The sequence below is a fragment of the Nomia melanderi genome, chromosome 6 (assembly GCF_051020985.1).
Source record: "Nomia melanderi isolate GNS246 chromosome 6, iyNomMela1, whole genome shotgun sequence".
Lineage (NCBI taxonomy): Eukaryota > Metazoa > Arthropoda > Insecta > Hymenoptera > Halictidae > Nomia > Nomia melanderi.
Genome location: NC_135004.1, coordinates 17221963 through 17243114, shown reverse-complemented (window position 1 = coordinate 17243114; position 21152 = coordinate 17221963). Strand labels below are relative to the sequence as shown.

Genomic DNA, 21152 nt, shown 5'->3' with positions numbered 1-21152 from the left:
TGTTTAGCTTGTTCGATGATATTAAAGGCAGTAGTTTTAAGTGAATTCAGGATGTACGATGACTATAAACGATGACGATTGCAGGGGACCGAACTCCACCTACGAGGAACGAATGACTGCACTTTATGACGACTCGGTAGCGTTCGGCGTGTCCTCGGCGGCGCTGTCCTGCCTTCAATTCGTCTTCGCCGTGTTCACCGTAGATTTCCTGAACGTCGCGGCTTCCAGGCAGATTGTCAGGGTGAGGCAAATGTTCTTGCGCTCCGTTCTCAGACAGGACATGACATGGTACGACATCAACACGTCGACTAACTTCGCCAGCAGGATTACCGAGTGAGTATTAATTCACGGAGGGCTAGGTTGGACGACCTGGTAAACATTTGTTGAGTGGAAGTTCACTTAGAATAAGCTGAACGCTGTGAATAGAGGATGTCACTTTGATATATTAATGATAGTTGTACCGAGTACTCTTGGAACTTAGGGAGAATAGTCTTCCTTTTGGAAATCGTATAGATATGTCTAGTTAATACTGGAACTACTGAGTAGTTAAATCGACTTTTAGTGTTCTGGTGATTTAGTATTCTCGTATCCTAGTGCTCTAGTGTCCTAGTGGCCTAGTGTTTTAGTGGCTTAGTAGTCTAGTGCCCTAGTAAACTAGTAGTCTATCATTCTAGTGTCCTAGTGTCTTAGTATTCTAGTGTCCTGGAACCCTAGTGCCCTAGTAAATTGGTAGCCTAGCATCCTAGTGTTCTAATTTATGCCCTGGTATCTTAGTTTCCTAGTATTCTAGTGCCCTAGTATTCTGGCGCCCTAGTATTCTAGCGCCCTAGTATTCTAGTTCCCTAGTATTCTAGTGCCTTAGTATTCTAGCGCCCTAGTATTTTAGCGCCCTAGTATTCTAGCGCCCTATTATTCTAGTTCCCTAGTATTCTAGTGGCCTAGTATTCTAGTGCCCTAGAATTCTAGCATCTTAGTATTCCAGTTCCCTAGTATTTTAGTGCCCTAGAATTCTAGCGCCCTAGTATTCTAGTGCCCTACTATTCTAGTGCCCTAGTATCTTAGTATCCTATTATGCTAGTGTTCTTAGTATCCCAGTATCCCAGTATCCCAGTATATAATACTCTGATATTCTCTTATTCTACTATCATAACATTCTATTATTACTAAATCAATCCCTATAACTCAGAGAAGCATTCCCTTTTCAATAATCCTGAACGCACAATTCAGGTACATTCGACTGATTCGGTAGCTCTACCATTAACACTCTCGCGACAAGATCACCGACAGCCGAAGTGTCAGGTAGCCACATTTTGTCAGGTTGATCCTCTTCAAGAGGAGTATCGTGTGTTCAATCGCGAAGTCTGGCGAATGTAAACGCGCGGGGCCAGGGACCCGAGTAGCGGCGGGCAAAGTTCAGGAAACGGGATCCGCTCAACAGGTGGCCGCTCGCGAGCCACGTCCTCCTCGGCCCGATACAATGTCTCTCCTCCCGCGGCTGCGTCGCTGCCGCGTAATTATCGAAAAGTCAAGACACCGGATTCATAACCGGCTAATTAAGACGCGGCTGGGAACGTGCCACTTACATAACACGTTTATTCCGAGAGCCAACCGTTCTACAATGTATCTAACTGTTGCGCAAGGGTTAATAAATCCTAATTGCGAAACGACGATGAGAATTGAAGGGTCATCCGCGTGATGACTCGATACGTTTAAACGGTGGATCGATGATACTCGCAACTAGACGAGAGATTATAGTTAAAGAATGATCTTCTGGAATGAGAATGAAACAAGGTTCTATAGAATCTTAGTGCAGTTCGTAATTTTTCAAACGTGGAAATCTATCGTGAACAGGTATATAATTACATTATTAACGATTAATACTGAGATTTTCAAGTTCCAAATGACCCATTTCGGATCTCTTCCAAGATCCTATTCAGGTTTTCATGAGATTAGAAATAAAATGAAATAAAAAGAATTCTTAGAGTTTACTGTTCTGTTGTCAGTGATAACTCATTGTTATCGACTGTCTCTCCGTGCCGCGACGAGCGTGTAGAGGCAGCGTGGCCCGCGCCACCTTCGATCATCGCGAAGACCATAAAGCCAGCCGTAAATAGCATTGCGGAATATGTGTATCGCGTTGCTTGAAAGATCGCCTGGCATTAGGAACGCTTTGGCTCGGCACCGGCGGCCCGCGTTCATTTATAATGGCAATTACGTAAATTTTACTTGCGCCACCGCGGGCCACGGCAAAGTTTTATGAACCTGCGGCAACCGGAGCCTCGTTACACGCGTTAATGAACGTAACCGTGGGAGCAGCGATTGTTTAATCCAATTTCGATCGTCGCGTAATCGTTGGCCGCAGATGCGACGGAATGTTGTCGTTTGCCGCGCCGTTTTTATTGGATGTCAATGGAAGAAGCGAAGTTCAATAATTCGATTGACAGCTCAATCATACGATTCTTAATAAAGTCAAAGGTTTCTTCTGTAGACTAGCGATAATTTCCTTTATGCTCACCTATGGATCATTTCGTTATGCAACACGTCATTGTAACAGAATTTCGACGTTGTCACCTTGTTCCTCGATAGTAAAACTAATTCAATTAGTAATTACTTTACTAATTAATCTTTCATAATTATAAATAATAATTGTACGATTACCTTACATAATCTTAAAGAACAGAACATTAACCTTTTAAATCATATTATTCTAAACTATCAACTATCAAATATCAACATAAACTATCAACGAATGCAATGATTATAAAATAATTCCTCAGTACTCTCATTGACAATTTCGATCACCATAATTTCCCAGATGTCTATTTAATCCACCTATCAACCGACGTTCACAACAGTCCTAATTAAACGGCTCCGCAAAATCACCGAATAAATTCGTCGATTCGCAAACGCCGAGTGCGACACTGTGATTTTACGTTCGCGTTATCGGCCCGATAAGGGCAATAGTTTGTTAGTGCAAATAGTGTTTCCGCTCGACGCGCGCGTTGATTTAGCTCGTCATTATGCAACGGTAATCAACGGAAGACGAGAGCGGGACGGCTCTCCATCGAAGCTAAATCGAACGGCAACATCGAATTTCGGCTTCGGGGATCAAACACGGTTTCTAATTCGAGGAGCGCGTCGCGTGATTTCAAGGTGACCCGAGCGCGGCCCAGAAGATAACGGCGAACGTTAATTAATCCGCTGAATGGCTGCCCTCGGGCCGCGTTATTTTCGTCCGCGGCAACTTTCGATAGAACTGGCGTGGAACTTATATGAACGGTTCTAATTGCGTCCGTGGACGTTATATGAAGTCGCAGAAGGTCTGAACGAGGCCTCGGCGATTTTATATGTGCCGAGAAAAAATGGAACTGTCTGTTCTTTGTTTATTTTCGTTGCCTCTTCAGTTGATGACACCAGTTTTTCACTGTCTTCGGCAGTGCTGTTATTAACTCGCGCAGAAGACATTGAAATTCGAGAACCCTTTGAAAATCTGATTAATCAAAAATCGAGAATCAAAAATTATCTTTACTAGAAGCTGCTGAACTGTACAATATATAGAACTCATAGAAAATACTAGATACACGAAGACTGTATAGTCAACTGTTCGAATGAATTATCTCTAACTTCCTCTTACTCAAAGGGTTATCTCTGTTCAATCTGAGTACTTTCTGATAAAATCAGCTCTGACGAGATCTACTTTAGCAATGTCCTCAGTGATAGTTTGGAAAACTGGAGATCTCCATTTGAAGAATACCTAGTCGGAATAATTTCATATTTCTCCCTTGGACCTTATTTGATTAGCGAATTAAGTTTCTAGATACAGAGTACTCGGAGTAAAGGTTGAATGAATGAACGAATACGTTGATGGTAATGATGACACGCGATAGATCATGTGTTCTTCGTTCAACAGGGACTTGGACAAGATGAAGGACGGTATCGGCGAGAAGCTCGGGGTCTTCACGTACCTAATGGTCTCCTTCATTTCCTCCATCATTATATCGTTCGTTTACGGGTGGAAATTGACGCTGGTGGTGCTCAGTTGCGCGCCGATTATCGTGATAGCCACCGCGGTCGTGGCGAAGGTGCAGAGCTCCCTGACCGCGCAGGAATTGAACGCGTACGGCCAGGCCGGAAACGTCGCGGAGGAAGTGCTAGGCGCCATTAGGACAGTGATCGCCTTCAATGGCGAACAAAAGGAGGTGGACAGATACGCGGAGAAGCTGGTGCCCGCCGAGAGGACCGGTACCAGGCGTGGAATGTGGTCCGGCGTTGGCGGCGGTGTCATGTGGTTCATCATCTACATCAGCTACGCTATTGCCTTCTGGTGGGACACCTGCGAATATTAACCTTTGCACTCTTAGTCATCACTTGATTTGATATAGAAAAGCTACGAAGTTGAATATTTAGGATTCTAAATGAAACTTTGAGTTGCTATGTGAAACATTTAAATACAATGGCTTTGTAGCTTACTTTATCAGTCAATTATCATTAAATTAGCTAAAGCCAAGCTAAAAATGTAACAGTGCTAAATTGCGGCATGCATCTGCTAACTTATGTACGTAGGAATCGAGCCACGAGCCTCAGTTTATCCCAACAGTGCTTCTCGTTCTTCATGGTACCCTCGGGATCCTGCCTTTCAGTACTCATCAGTAACTGAAGTACCCTTCAGGGATGCTCCCGATAAATTAGTGAAAGTTACAGTATTTTTAAAGATTTTACGGGACGAGGATATACCTTGAGGACCTAGAATCGGATCAGTTAAATAAATTTTCATGTTGGAAAAATCCGTACCATAATTATGGTGACCGATATTTCACTCGTGATGCTTATATTTCCAAGAAAATTTTCGTCACGAGTCAAATTCGTTAAAGTACAAGGGGTTAACATGTTTCTCACGTGAAAACTAAGAGTTTAATTCTAACACTAATATCAGAAGCTAATTCTAATGGTAATTAACGATATCGACAATATTAATGATACGTGTACTTTTCACCTGATAATAGGTACGGTGTCCAGCTGATTCTGGAAGACAGACCCAAGGACGAGAAGGAATACACGCCCGCCGTGCTGGTGATCGTGTTCTTCGGCGTGTTGGCCGGTGCTCAGAACATGGGTCTGACGTCGCCGCATCTCGAAGCGTTCGCGGTCGCCAGGGGTTCGGCCGCGGCGATTTTCCAGGTGCTCGATCGCACGCCGGCGATCGACAGCCTCAGCAAGGATGGCCAGAGGCTGCCGTCCGTCACCGGCGAGATCGAGTTTAAGGGCGTGCATTTCCAGTACCCCGCCAGAAAGGACGTGAAGGTGCTGCAAGGCTTGAATCTCAAGATCAATCACGGTGAAACGGTGGCGTTGGTCGGCGGGTCGGGGTGCGGCAAGTCGACCTGTCTGCAGCTCATCCAACGTCTCTATGACCCCTTTAAAGGACAAGTGAGTATTAACTGGGTATTAATTGTATTAACGTGTCGAATATTATGTCAGTTAGGAAGCTTGAAGATTTTGATGTTTCAAGATTCGACAATTGGGAACTTTGAAATATTTGATAATGTGCAAGTGAGATTAGAGAAGTTTAGTTGTATTGACGTGTTGAGTATTATGTCAGTTAGGAAGCTTGAAAATCTGGATGTTTCTGGATGTCTCGGAGAAGCCATTTTTCCTAAATTAATAATTACACGAACGAAATTCTGCGGAAGATTCAGCCTCGCGCCTTCCAGAAACCAACTACAATCAACTAACTATAAACGCTAATGCCAGCAGTATCCTGTTCACAATCCGAGAGGCTTAAAACGCCAACTATTTATCCCCGTGAAAGTCTGTTATCCCGAAACTTCATGATACAATTCCAAGAGTTAGCCGAGCAGAAGCTATCGAAATTCAACTCGCGCCTCTCGTTAAGACTCCGGCAATCCCGTTGCCATTTAATTCGAATCATTCACAAAATGTCTTCTTCCTGCAATTATTAAGAATATAACACATGTTTCTCTAACAAACGATTAAAGAAATCTGAATTATCCACCGATCAAAGTCTCAACAGATGCACTCTTAGAGTTCCCAAAGGAATTTCAAAAAGTCTATTCAATTGCTCGCTAGTTTTAGTGTTAAATTGTTGAGTTTTGTTCAGAAACGCCAACACAGTTTTCCCGTCGCGTTCGCTCTCGATATTATTTATTAACTTATTTTATCGGGCCCGGCCGTTACAGTAAATTTACCGTCTTGCATTCGTCGTGCCGCGTTTCCCGGTTGTTTGTTTACCGGGGCCGGGTGATTTATTTGAACGCGCGGAACGCTCGGTATTTCTGCGCCGACATTACGCAACGAGGCGGGTTAATAACCGAGTCATGAATATCCGGCCGACGTTTTTGTCCCCGTCGAAATTATGGTGACGTCGAACGCGAGGCGCACGACGGAGCGGCCCGTGCTCCTCTGCGCGTCGCTCTTCAGCTTTTCACGATCTTCGTTCTCCGGTCTTTTTTTTCTCGCCGCTTTCAAAGCCGAGGATTTCGGACTCTTTGTTTTTCCCGGCCAATTATGCTACTTTCCCACGCGGAATAACCTTTGAGAGCAACTCGTGTCCACTTCGCGTGGACCTTTGCCCTCCGACAACTACAATTTCGACGAGGATCCCCGCGCGGTATGAAAATCTTTCGAAATTAACCCTTAGAACTTAGGCTGTTTTGTAACCTATTAGCAACTAATTTTTATAGCATTCCTAGCAAAAATTAGAAATGCTATAATATTCTTTCGATCTTTTATTTTCGTTCTAAGTAGAAAATTTGGATGGAAAATGGAATAATTTTAGGGTGGTTTCTTTAAGATTCATTGAAACGTTTAATATCAGAACTGGTGCAATATTGGAGCCTAGAGTTCAAAGGGTTAAACAAGTGAGAATTAAATAGGAATTCCTTTCTTTCTACTTAGACAAATCTCTCGAGAAATTCTATAATAACTTTCCCCAAATTAGTGTTCAGAATGATGAGTTTGAAATTATCTTCAATCCAGTTACAAGCTTCTTTACTAACTATAATTCCACTTAAAATCATCAAGAAACAGATGATCCTTCGTAATCATTTAAACCGAAGAGAATAATATACAAAATGGTCTCTATCAACTCAAGAAGTCCAAAAACATCCAACATTCTCCCACAAATTACCTAAAACAACTGTCCCAAAGCGTGCTCAGCTCAGTCACACTCTGCCAAGCGAGTCCTCATCTCTCACCTGCGATCTCACTGATAATTCCGCAGAAACAAGCAACCAGTTCCACTCCCAAAACATTCAACAGTTCGAATCCCAAAACGACCGCCGAAAATAACTTCCGTCTCGTCGAGTCCTCTCCCCGCTCGTCGCGCGCTTCTTTGTCTTCGCGGCGCGACAGTGTCCGCAAATATGGCCACGCTCTCGAACGCCATCGCGGAAGCGGCCAGAGGGAGACGCGAAGAGGGGTTTACGAGGCGGCGAACAAAGCGGACTTCATCCTCTTCCCCTCCGCGCCGCCGGTTTTCGTCCCCGTCGCGATTTTTCCGTCCGATTAAATTACGAGGAATTCGGGCTCGCCCCGTAAACCGTGAATTTATTTATTACGCCCGGGGCTTAACAATATCCCGGGCGTGAATATTCCATTATTACATCTGTACCGGGCGCGGGAATTTTACGGGAACAAGTTTGAAGCGTTTCTCGCTGGAATACACTGCCTCGAGGAGTTTTCCCAGCAGTAAAACTTTTACGATCCCCGCGCTCTGCATCCGCGGCAGTTTCCACCGTCGAAAATATTACCCGGCGCATTCGGCATACTGATTTCGACCGCGCCGCGTCGAACCGCGCTCGCGCGCTCGCGTTCGTATTTTCCGCGCGGTTGCTGCGCCGCCGTCGCCGAAGAGGGGACACCGACGGAAATTCGTTTGCTCGACGAGACACTCGGATTTTCTCGATACCCTCGCTACCTACTTGTCGATGCGCAGTTTCCAGGCAACGTTTCCGCGGAATCTGTCGTGTTTTCGCCGGGAGAATATGTCTCGGGGCTCGCGGATCGAGTGTTTAGCGGTTGAATTAAGTTACGACTGATGTCGAGTGAAATATGAATATTTCCTGCCGAATGAAATTTAAATGTTTCCCTTCCGCCTGAGTGGGAAGGTAAATATTTTATTTCAATGGAACGTAAATATCCTGCTTCCGTTGGATTGAAATATTGCGTTTTTATCTGAATGAGATAGAAGTATTTGTCTGACAGATGGAACGTTTAATAATTACGGAGTGATAGGTTAATTGTATTAGTATGAACCGGAGTTTCTATTACTTATCTGTAAGTTAGTCGAATGAATGAAAGTGATCTTTGGGAAAGATCGATATCTGGAAACTTTGACAGTGGTAATTTTAAGCAAATTTAGATTGCAAATGTATAGTGAACATAGTGATATAATTTCACGAGTCAGAAGGCAATATCGTTCAATCGATTTTCGATATTCTCTTGAATAAATAATATTCTTTTAAATTATTCAAGCATTTACTCGTTCTAGAGTCCTACAGCTTCCGAATACGTTGTATACTAATTTCATTACATCAACCTAAATTTTTCTTTCCCGAGCTTCCCCAAGCTTCTACGCGACATATACATACAGTTACATGAAAATCACCTCGTACGAATAGAATAACTTCGTCTATATCTACCCGAACGTCCCAAGATGGTCAGACCGTCAGAAAGGATTCTGAAGATTGCGAATTTTCTTTTGTTTGTGTCACGTAGGTTCTTCTGGACGGCGTGGAGATATCGAAGCTGAACGTCCAGTGGCTCCGCTCGCACATAGGCGTGGTCGGCCAGGAACCGGTGCTCTTTGACACGACGATACGAGAGAATATCCGGTACGGAAATGACAGCATTACCGAGGAGGAGATGATCAAAGCCGCGAAGGAAGCGAACGCTCACGACTTCATCAGCAAACTGCCCGAGGTGAGTGTCGGAACACCTTTTCCCCTATTCCGATCCCGTTCGTCGGTTCAGCGGAATTTTAGTTCGTCCCTATGCAGTTTTCCGCCGCGACAGCCATCGCGACTGATTCCTCGGTCACTCGGGGAATCGGAGCCTTTAGGCTTGACTCACAGGAGCTCTCGTGTCACGGACGTTACTCGCGTGTTGGTATTAACCCTTTACACTCGAGAATATTTTTCGCAACAAATATTACTTATTTTCTGATGAAATATCAATGGTCTTCTTTACAATTAATATAAAGGAATACCTTGCATAAAGTAAGTGACGGAACTATTTTATTTCGAAACCAGGAAGTACGTGCTGATCTCTTGCTGTTTGAATAATTAAATCATTTGTTGACGACTTAGTCTTCGAAACATCAACATTTCTTCCCGCCAAAATGTCGGCATTCGTCCGCAAAGGGTTGAATACCGAAGGAATTTTTTAACAGAGAAAATGTTATAGCGAAGAGAATAACGTGACTGTGGAATTTTTATAGATGAAATTGATTAGAAAGTTTCGGAACGTTGACTAAATTATTTCTGTATGTTTCATTTAAAATGCATTCGGTGGTGATAAGTTAATGATCTTAGGATATTACTGGCTGTTCCCATAGTAACATGTTAATATGATGGATGATATCGAGGAACTGTGAAATTCAGTAGTTACACTTTATAAACTGATGCGAGTGAACGTATAAAATTCGCTGTATGGTTGTCAGTAGGTTCATTATTCATCCTAGAACAATACCATGGCTCCGGCAACGATCCAAGGAAAGTTTGATTGTTTCTATAAACACTGATAAACGTTAGAATATCGAGCTCGCGTGTAATTCTAAAACTTGCTCAACAGTTTGGGGAGTTGGGGAAAGAATCAATTTTACGTTAGATCCGAATTCAACGTGTTAACTCAGCGCCACGTGTACCACATACGGTACACGCCAATTCCGGTAAAAAAATATCAAAGTGACATGGTCAAGAATAGAAAACACAAAGAAACAATACTAAAATATATAAAAATTATCAAGCACTTGAATATAATTTAATATCTTATTTCAAAAATCAACACAGTTCATAAGCAAAATATGACTCTCGATCATCACTTCATTTTACGATGGAGAAGTATTGCATTCATTATTCTCTACAGAATTTATATTCAAATTTTTAATATCCATATATTTATTATAAGCCACCAATAAAAAAATCACTTTGAATATATATTTACTTCCACTAGTTGGTACTAGTTACAAACCATCAATAGAAAAATCACTTTGAATGTATTTACTTTTAAAATTTATTTACTTTTTAATTCACTTCCACCAGTTGATACTGTCACGAGAAAACTGTGCCGATCGTAAAGGGTTAAAACAGTATCCACAGAACGCAGTCCTTGTTAACGAATTGAATCGCAAACGTATTTTCCATTACCGAAATACTGCCAGTCGTTTGGCACTAGTGCCGGTACATTCGCTCGCGTGTACACGTGGATCATCAACGCGGTTTGCAGCGTGTTAACAATAGTCTCAGGTGTGACCGTCGATCCGCGGAGCACACGCGCAAACAGACGATAAAACAGCCCGTTAAACCGCGCGCGAGCAAATAACAGTATCCGAGATTACGGTTGCGTCAACGATTAGGCGTTTATTACCGAATTATCGGCGGCCGGGCACGATATTAGCGATCCTCGCAATGGGCCCGCCGGCACACGCCGTCGCGTTCACCACCTGTCCCTGTCCAACGACGCGTTTAGGACTGTTACCGGCAACTGGACCGAACGGTTTCCAACGGCGATCGAAAATCGTCGTCGCAAACAATCTGATTGAGAAACCCGAGATTCGTTCATTAATGTTCGTTAACGTCTTAATCAGTTAACCCTTTGAACTCTGAAGTTTTTCGCTGGAAATATTCAACACTTTCCGATGAGATATAAACGACATCCGAAACTAGTCTAACGATAATTCACAGATAAATTAAGCAACGAAGCTATTATTAACTGGTTAGTTTCAGAATATAGAAAAAACTTGAAAGAAAGATAATTAACTCTTTGCAGTCCGTTTGTTGCAGCGACATCGTAAGGTAAATTGATAAATCGGTTTTCAGTGAAACTTTAATATATATATATGAGTTTGTTTAATGACGGACATTTAAAAATTATTCAGAGTTGCTGAAAGTTATTAACTCTTTGCACTCGAGTGGACTCTCTTGATTCGACGCAGTAAAATTATAAAATTTGGTATTCAATATTAAACTGTGTGTGTGTTAAGAAAGCTTTGTTTCTCAATTCGCTTGTGCTTTCTCTTTAAGTTAATTTAAACAACTATCGTCTTCGTCTAGTTAGAAAATGTTGAGTATTTCTAATACTTCCGAGTGCAAAGGGTTCAAACAATTGAAGGTTTCTGTTTTAATAAGAATGGCGAGTAATCGAACACGTTTCGTCCATTATTGGCAGCTACTGATGATAGAAAATTCTGGAGATACCGATTGGAGTAATTTAAGATTGGATATTGATTAAAATAGATATTAAAGGCCGGGAGGGGGCGGAGAAAGGAGTACAAAGGACAGAGTTTCCTTGGAATCTGTTAAGGGTAGTTGTTAACGAGTAGAAATATTACACTTATCGAATAATAATGGAACGTCACACTGGATGTAACTTGAAGAGATAACGGTCGTTAAGCAGCGTTACAGGGACGCGGCGCAAAGTGCTCTGCCTCGTAAATTTATTAAATCTCCGCGGCACGTTCGGAGGGCAGACGCGATACGTCGTTCCTCGGTTAATTACATAATCGTTATTTCAAACCGCAGGAACTTGGATAGCCGAGCAAATGGCCACGGTCGCGGTTCTGTCGATAACGATTAACAAATTCGAGGGTCCTGTGATCGCGTTCACCGAATTCGAGCTTGACTTCTAGTAGTGCTTCTCGTAGTTCAAACGTGATTAATTCCTGGTTCCCTCTATTAAGATATTAATCCGGGATACTGATTCAGTGACTTTGACACAATTTACGTGCTTAGCCTATCATCGACGAGAATATTATGGTCTGTAATTAACCCTTTTATGGTAAGGATTCTTTAAAATATACAACCTGCGTATTCTGCAAATTATACATCGAATGTTTATATAACAGAAGATAAAGAAATGACGTATTGATTTCTTGCTGTGTAATTAAATCACTTGTCTACTTAGTATTCCAAACATGGAAGTTTGATCTTAGCGAGGTGTCGAGATTCCTAATGAAAATTAGAAATGGTATAACATTTCTTCGATCTTTTATTTTCCTCGTTAGTACAGAATTTGGATATGTGGAAAATCGAATAATTTTAGGGTAGTTTATTTATGATTAAAATATTTAATATTATAACTGGTGCAATATTCGATCCTACAGAGTTCAAAGGGTTAATCCGCAGCTGATAGATCTAAAAGAGTCTACCACTAGAACTAATTAATCAGAGCGATTTCTAGGTTCTAAATTCTAAAAATTAGAAGAGTACGTTATCTCAAATTCAAAATTTCCCCTTATCAATATATCTGTACGAATATAGTATAATTTCTGACAAGATCATTTCATTTCCAACGTGAAACAGAAATGTTGAAAAGCGTATTTTATCAAGTGATTCTAGTGTCAAGCATTTGTTCCGTGCTTACGGGAAAAAGGCGGGTTTCCATCAGGACAAATTCTGTTGCAGGGTTACGACAGCCCCGTAGGAGAAAGGGGATCGCAACTTTCCGGCGGTCAGAAGCAGAGGATCGCCATTGCGCGTGCCTTGGTCAGAAGGCCAGCCATACTATTGCTGGACGAAGCCACTTCCGCGTTGGATCTTCACAGCGAGGCGACCGTGCAAAGAGCTTTGGACGCCGCGTCAAAGGGTAGGACGACCATTGTCGTCACTCACCGATTGTCCACGATCACAAACGCCGACAGGATAGTATTTATTAAGGAGGGACAAGTGGTCGAGCAAGGTACCCACGAAGAGCTGCTCGCGCTTGGGAAACACTACTACGGCCTGGTTTCCGCTGACGCCAGCGCCACTGCCAGAGGTGATTTCCAGCGACTTTGGAATTCTTACTTCTACCTTGTTCCTCGAGTACTAATAGATATCAGGAATACTAATAATATCTGGAGTATTAATAAATATCAGGAATACTAATGAATATCAGGAACAATCTTGAGGATTTTCTGTTATTAACACTAGATTTACGGAACCCGTCAATTTGACAGTTATTGAACTTTTTAAACATTATTTAGTAATAGTTTGAATCGATCTGGATTCGTGCAATTAGGCGAATACGCATTGCAATGCTCTAGTTTTGAAGCTACAGTTTTCTCCAGTTAAAGTGCCTGACAATTTCAAAGAATTAAGGCTATATAGAATTAAATGCGTAATAATATGACTTATTAGTGTTGAAATAAAGAGATTGTTACTAAACGTGCTGCGAATTTTGTTACACTAGCAAAAGCAACAGCATCAGCAGCGAAAACGGTCACGGCGGCCATACCGAAGCAGAAGCCGCCATTGAAGCGGCAATTCTCCACTCTGTCGATGCACTCTCATCGTCTTTCATTGGCTGGCGCGTCGGAAACCTCCGTCAATCAGTTGGAAGAGCACGAGAAACAATACGATGCGCCGATGATGAGGATATTCGGGCTGAACAAGCCGGAATGGCCTTTCAATATAATCGGTAACAAAATAATAACAGTTTTCATTGAAGATTAGAATACTCATCACTAGATAATATTATAATTCCCTGGAATTTAGTCTTATCTTCCAACAGAGGTCTCCAAGTTGAACACTCAAGCTTCCTAATCTAAATTTCTTAACCCTTTCACTACTGTTGACCTAAAGACGCTCAGAAAACTTGCGTTAATCATACTGTAGACGCTCAAAGGCGCTTGAAATATCATAGCATTATACACACTTAAACATATTACTTGCAAAATTTCGCCATTCCCGGCATCCGTCACGGCTTCCTACAAAGTGCAGCTGGGTGTCTCAAATGCCGCAGTCAAAGGTCCTAAAGATCCCGAGTTCTCACGCGAATCCACGTTCCAGGTTGTCTGGCAGCAGCGATGGTGGGAGCGTCTTTCCCAGCGTTCGCCGTGCTGTTCGGCGAGGTGTACGGCGTGCTGGGTCTGCTAGACGAGGACGAGGTGCGCCGGCAGACCGTGAAGTTCTCGATCCTCTTCCTGATAGTCGGCGTGGTGACCGGCGTGGGCACGTTCCTGCAAATGTACATGTTCGGTTTGGCCGGTGTCCGGATGACGACGAGGATCAGAAGGATGGCGTTCACCGCGATGCTGAAGCAGGAGATGGGCTGGTACGACGAGGACACCAACAGCGTGGGCGCGTTGTGCGCCAGACTGTCCTCGGACGCTGGCGCGGTGCAGGGAGCGACGGGCACGCGTATCGGCGCCATCTTGCAGGCGTTGTCCACGCTGGTCCTGGGCATCGGGCTGTCCATGTACTTCACTTGGAAGATGACGCTGGTCTCGGTGGTGTCCATCCCGCTGGTGCTGGGCGCGGTGTTCTTCGAGGCGAGAGTGATGAGCGGCCAGGGCCTGCAGGAGAAGAAGAAGATGGAGGCGGCCACGAGGATCGCCATCGAGGCCATCTCGAACATACGGACTGTGGCCAGCCTGGGGAAGGAGGAGGCGTTCCTGCAGCGATACTGCGTGGAACTGGACCACGTCGCTAAGGCGACCAGGATCAGGAACAGGCTCAGGGGACTGGTGTTCTCGTGCGGGCAGACTACCCCGTTCTTCGGGTACGCGCTGAGTCTGTACTACGGCGGCGCGCTGGTGGCCACCGAGGGCCTGAACTACGAGGACGTGATCAAGGTCTCCGAGGCGTTGATCTTCGGCTCGTGGATGCTGGGACAGGCTCTCGCCTTTGCGCCCAATTTCAACACCGCCAAGATATCCGCTGGGAGGATATTCCAGCTGCTCGACAGGGTGCCGGAGATCACCTCGCCGCCGGACTCGGAAGATAAAGATCTGGATTGGGTGAGTGCTGCCGTTGATTGGCGTCTTTGGGTTGGGTAACGGGAGTGTGGAGAGAATCCTTTGGTTACGGAATGTTAACGTGTTTCTGGAAAGAGATTGAAGGTGTCATGTTGAATTGACGTGATTAATGGAATCTGAAGTAATTAGGTTTTTGTAACTTGGGGTAACGGAAGATGGAATTGATTGGAATTCGATTGTGTCTGATCTATGCGAACTTCGCGATTGTCAGTAATGTTTTATGGGTGCTTATGGATTAACATATCGGAAAGAAATTTTTAAAGTGCCTTTGAGCGCCAACAGTAGCTAAGGGGTTAATAATAATGGTGACATTATTAATATTAATATTCACAGTGTTTATAACATAAGTTTGAAGTATCGAAAGAAGAGATAATACGAGAAATATCAAATTTATAATCATTTAGCATCCTATGTTTAGTTAATCGCGATAGCTAGCAATCACCGATCAAAAAAAATCAAATTCAGAGCTGTTACAGTATCGCGCGATCCAATTCCGAAGAATTTCTTTCCGCGAGACGCGGCAAACATCAAATGGAAATAACCGCGCCGCGAACCGCGCGTTCCGGTGCCATTATATTACGACTGTTTAGCGAACTATCGAATTTATGACGTTCAGACAGCAAAGCCTCCGGCAACACGTGTTAATTACACTCAAAATGGGGTGCCGTGTGTTTGATCGGGGTAGCAACCACCTACCGATCCCACCCCGAAGCACCAGAATTTCAAACCGTTTAATGAAGCGATACGAGTGAACGACATTTCCAGCTCGGCCGGAAATGCCGCGTGTTACGCGACCTCGCGGCTCGAAAATATCGTTCGTTCGATTAACGACGGGAACCCTCCGCGGGAACGATAAATTATTTTTCATCGAAAAGTCTCGCCGCATCCCCGCCGTGCCCGTGACACGTACCGGCGACATAATTAACAGCGAAACGGAGGATTGTTACAGAGGAACGAGGCCGACTGGTACTTAAGCGACAGACGCGCCATTAATCGGGCCGAATTTAATGACAGAGAAATAATATCGGCAGCTCGTTCGATAATTTCATTTCACTTTCGGCCACGCTGTGGACCGCGCGATAATTATCGCGATTGAAATGTACCGAGCGTTACGGTTAATCATTAACTGCGCCTCGTGCTCTGTGAAGTCGAACTGATTCCGAGTTATTTCACAAACGTTCGCGTTTAGCCGCTGCATTCGGACGGTCGATTGTACGCTTGTCACGCGATTCGCTGCGAAAAGCCGGGCGAAACCGATGTTGCGACACGATGCTCGCAATTTTTGGTTTTCGTGCTTCCTCGCGCATTGCGATTGCAACTTTGGGGCAAATGAGTTTTTAATATTTAATGTCGCTAGCTTTACGATTTTCATTCAAGTTGAAGCTTCGCATAGGAGGAAGATGTTTCTAATATTTCACGAAGTAATTTTACATTCATAATTCGTACGATCCTTGTAGTTTTTGATGTTTTTATGTTTCTTTAGAATTGGAACTTTGAATGGAATGAGTTTTTTATATTTAATATCACAAGTTTTACGATTTTCATTCAAGTTGAAGCTTCGTATAGATGTTTCTAATATTCAGTAAAACAACTTTCACGATCTCCAATGTTTAACAATTACATTACTCTGAATATTGAATTCGAAATTTTATAAAGAAACGAGGCGTCTAATATTCAATGTCCCAACTGCCACAATTTTCACAATTTTCGCTACGTGTACAACCCCGTAGAATTCTTACACCCTCCCAATTACCTCGAGCATTGAAAAAGAGCATTTCCATGGAGGAAAGAAGTCTCTAATAGCAAATACGAACCGTCGAAAATTTCAGAAAGCGGAAGGTCTGATCCAATTCTCGAAAGTGGAGTTCCACTATCCGACGCGGTCGGAGATGCCGATTCTGCAGGGGTTGAATTTGATCGTGAAGCCGGGTCAGATGGTCGCGTTGGTCGGTCAAAGTGGATGCGGCAAGTCGACCTGCATCCAGCTACTGCAACGGTTGTACGATCCGATCTCTGGCACGGTGACGATGGACCGCCGTGACATCTCGTCGGTCTCTTTGCGCAATCTGCGCTGCCAGCTCGGCGTTGTCGGCCAGGAACCGGTCCTCTTCGATAGGACGATCGCTGAGAACATCGCGTACGGCGACAACTCCCGTCATGTGCCGATGGAGGAGATCATGGAAGCCGCAAAGAAGTCGAACATCCACAGCTTCGTCAGCTCTCTACCACTAGTGAGTATAGATATCTAAGTTATCGGAATGATAAATCGTTATTTAGGTAATCAGATAGATCATCGTTTTATTGAAACCTCTGTCGTCTGCGAGCACGATTTACCGATTTGCTTATGTAATTCTTGAGTAATGTCAGAGTTTTACTTCTCTTTGTAATGAAATTATGTTTAGAGACATTTGTACTTAATGTAGATATATAGTTAGAATATTTAAGGGAATAATGTACGTAATAGATTTCTATTAATTCTATTAAAAATATTCTATTGATTTCTGTTTAATATAGATATGTAAAGTTATATATAATAATATGAAACGATAGTGATACATTTTTTTCATTCCACTATTAACATTCTATTAATTTAATAGAAACATGCACAGTTACATTATCTAAGATAATATAAATTAAATTCATTCTCTACTCCTGTTAAATTCATTCTATTGGATTTGCAAATTGGCGCAATGAAATTCGCGCAGTTTAAAGTCGATGGTTTCACCGGAATTTCGTATAATGAGAAGTAAGAAGTCCCCGCGGGTCTGAAAGTGATCTTCGGTTTGAAAGGAATTGCAAGAACGTCTGGTTTCTCTGGTTACAGGGGTACGATACTAGGTTAGGATCTAAAGGAACGCAGCTCTCCGGCGGGCAGAAGCAGCGTATAGCGATAGCTCGTGCACTGGTCAGGAATCCACGGATCCTGCTCCTGGACGAGGCCACTTCCGCGCTTGACACTCAAAGCGAGAAGGTAAGGAGCTCTCCATTTACCATTTACCGCCCTTCGAGTAATAACGAAGCACCTGTTACGCGGGGCGCAGTGTCCAGGATGATCGCTGTCGTTTCGAGATCCTTCCCGTGATTCATGGACTTCGTTCAGCCAAAAATTCTTTCATATATTATTTCTACAGAAAAGATGTGCGAATGTATCTATCGAACAGTCTACTTTTCTTTATAATATCTAATTTTCAAAATGTAGAATCCTCTACTAAAGGAAAACCGAAGAGACTAACAAAATCTAAATATGCACCGTTCTAGCATTGAGGTTTCGAAACCTTCAAAAAGTGTAGTTAACACTAAATTCAGGGACACTACAGTTTGTTCTATTGTTCTTACAACAATGGACATTCATCTATTCAGATCTCGCGAATTATAGGTTCAGAAGTATACTAGCCATTCGTCTAATAGCATCAATCAAAATTAACCACAACATTTACTAATCAATATTTAAAACCTCTGTCAAAATCAACTCTTAAATTTACTATTAAAAGAATACTTAAGAGTTACACAATTAGACTACCTATTCGCCTAACAGCGTCAATCAAAATCAACCACAACCCTTACCAAGTAATATCTACAAATCTACATAATAATGTCAAAATTTTGATCCGTGGGTAATGAACAACATCGATTGCTCTTAAATTGGTTTAGAAATCTTCATCGCACTCACTCGTAATTGTACAAGGGGTTAAACCTTCCGACGATTCGCATCTCCGAACGTGTGCAACGAACTCCGCTCGCGGGAAACCAAGCGTCTACCTCCCACGTTAACGCTGAAAATGGGTCGCGTAGCCGGTCTGCGGTAGACGGGAGCAGCTTTCAGTGATATAATGTGCGGGCGGTCGGGCGAAGACGGTTTTTTCCTGCGGCGAGATCGGCCGAAGAAACGAGCGCGGTCCTTGAGAGGCGTGAAACAGTAGACGGAATTCTCGCGGGGACAAAAGCGTCGCGTTCGAGCTTACCGCGGCATTGTGTTACACCTGCGACCAATTAACAACCCTCATAATGCCGGGCTTCTCCCCGCCTCGCGCGCGTTGGCGAGGCGAGGCGAGGCGGAGCGGCGATAACGTTGCAGCGGCTTAGCGCGCGCCGATCGCCGGAACAAGATTGGATTCAATTGAGAATCGGACCGAGGGCCGCGCTCGCTTTCTCGTTATCGCGGCCTCCCGAGACCTCTGCACGGTCAATCGAGTTAATGGCTCGCTGAAAATGCGATACCCACCGGTACCGTGTTTGCCTCGCGATCGCGATCGTGCAAGAATCTCTGCCCTCTTCGGCGATTTCCGTTTTCCTTATCGGTTTTTGAAGAGTCACCGCTGCGCCTGATCGATTCTAATGTTCGCGCTGAGATTCGCGGATAATCGCCGCAAGGAAAGCTCGAGAATTGATTCTAAGAGGAACTGAACTCTCTGGTTTTTGAACGGTTTCTTTGGATGCGTGGGTTTTTCGAAATTCATGGGTTATTATTCATGTTATTCATTATTGAATAGAAATGATAAGTTCTATTGAAGAAGTGATTATAGAATTTCTTTGGTAGATTCTCGAACGCCAATTTGATAAATGAAAATGAGAGATTTTTGTAGTCTGAAGAAACCACTGAATCATTGTTCAAGGAATTGAATATTTTGGTTTAATGCTTCTTTTTATAGATTGAGAATAGAATTCAACGTTATATACATTTTCCCTGCAAGTTTGACCTTGAATAACCTTGAGTCATATATTGAATTCGTCTTAAAATGCACTATTTAATAGTGGAAAAAAACGTATCATTCCATTTAAAAAAAGAAAGTTGACCTTCTCCTCACCTTGGAGTGTCCACCAGGAAAAATAAAAGTACCACATAATATCCCCCTCGGTACTGAACAACTTGTCTGAAACATTTTCGCGTACAATCAATATTTTCGGAGATATTCGACTGCAACCCTTTATAATTTCCATCCTGTAGAGAAACGGGATTGATTTGAAATTTTGATGTTCGAAGTAAGAATCATTTTGTATAGCAAGAGCTTATCAACGCATTGGTAATTTTTAATTTTCCTCACGCGAGTAGTTGAATTTTCGAGTTCTGTCCACTGTCTGTGTCGGAGGACGTTACGCGAAAATATTTTGTTGCTGTCGAGAGATGAATATTAGGACACTCAGTCCCGAATACACGCGCGCGCGCTTCAATGTAAACTAGCCCGCCGGCTGATGAATATTAATAGGGTCTGATGGATTTTAATGTACAATACCGACGGAAAACCGTGAACCGAAGCCGACGATAAAAGATATCGCCGCGAGTCTGTCCCGGCCGCGCATTACGTAATGGCGCGGGTATACTTTATATGATAATTCGTGCGGAATGAAAATTCATACGTTTACGCGGGCGAATCGAAATCCTCGCTCTGATTGGGTTGCGGGGGATTATGCCGTTTCGGTTCCTGTAAAAACGCCCGGGTAATTGTTGCATTTTTCAGGGCAATCTCGTTTAAATCATTCAACGGGGATTCGTTAATGACTGTCTTAATGAATTTGAAACTGGGGTAACGACTATTCATAACTAAATAATATTTCGATGCTGATATAAATATGTATGCTCTCCGAGAATATTTGAAATTAATTTAAATAAATAATTTCGATAACTGTTACTTTGATCGATCTTTTTTTATAAACGAGATTTTATTAACTAGATATTGTAATTATCTTTGTATATGGGAGTATTTGATGTTATTTTTATTTGTTTCGTGATTATAACAAAATTTATGCAGTACGAAATTAATAAATATCCACATATGAATACAAATTAACAGTGTACTCAATAGTTTCAACAATTTTATTGAAACGAATATATTTTGTAACTTTGAAATTTCAATGACTTAATCGAAATCAATGGTTAATTATTTAATGTCGTTTGTCGTTTTGCAATAAAAAATTAAGTACGTTAATTTAACTCGGTATATTGATGTGTGACTTCAAAGTCGCACGAGCCTATAGAGGGTTAATTGGCACAATAGAAGAGCAATACGTGTGCTCTAAAATGGCACGAATTATAAATTTAGAGGCGAAACTTTTCGGATCGGTAGCGAACGATTATTTGAACGGAAACGAGGGTCCGAAATCAGCGACAACCGGCGAGAAGCCTGCGCAATGGTATTATCTACGGTTGTAATCGGAAATCCTCGGCTTTGCCCGTATTCAA

At 42.9% G+C, this 21152-nt stretch overlaps 1 protein-coding gene across 9 annotated transcripts in view; it reads left to right on the top strand.

Moving 5' to 3' along the window:
- Mdr49 (Multi drug resistance 49) overlaps positions 1-21152 on the top strand; it is a 142588-nt gene that overhangs the window by 110499 nt on the left and 10937 nt on the right. For all 9 annotated transcript variants that reach the window (XM_076368305.1, XM_076368307.1, XM_076368303.1 and 6 more), the window contains 9 exons: positions 85-333; positions 3911-4324; positions 5004-5427; positions 8737-8940; positions 12642-12993; positions 13408-13635; positions 14007-14956; positions 16804-17205; positions 17799-17945. In XM_076368305.1, the coding sequence (XP_076224420.1) occupies positions 85-333; positions 3911-4324; positions 5004-5427; positions 8737-8940; positions 12642-12993; positions 13408-13635; positions 14007-14956; positions 16804-17205; positions 17799-17945 (3370 nt within the window). The remainder of the gene's footprint in view (positions 1-84; positions 334-3910; positions 4325-5003; positions 5428-8736; positions 8941-12641; positions 12994-13407; positions 13636-14006; positions 14957-16803; positions 17206-17798; positions 17946-21152) is intronic.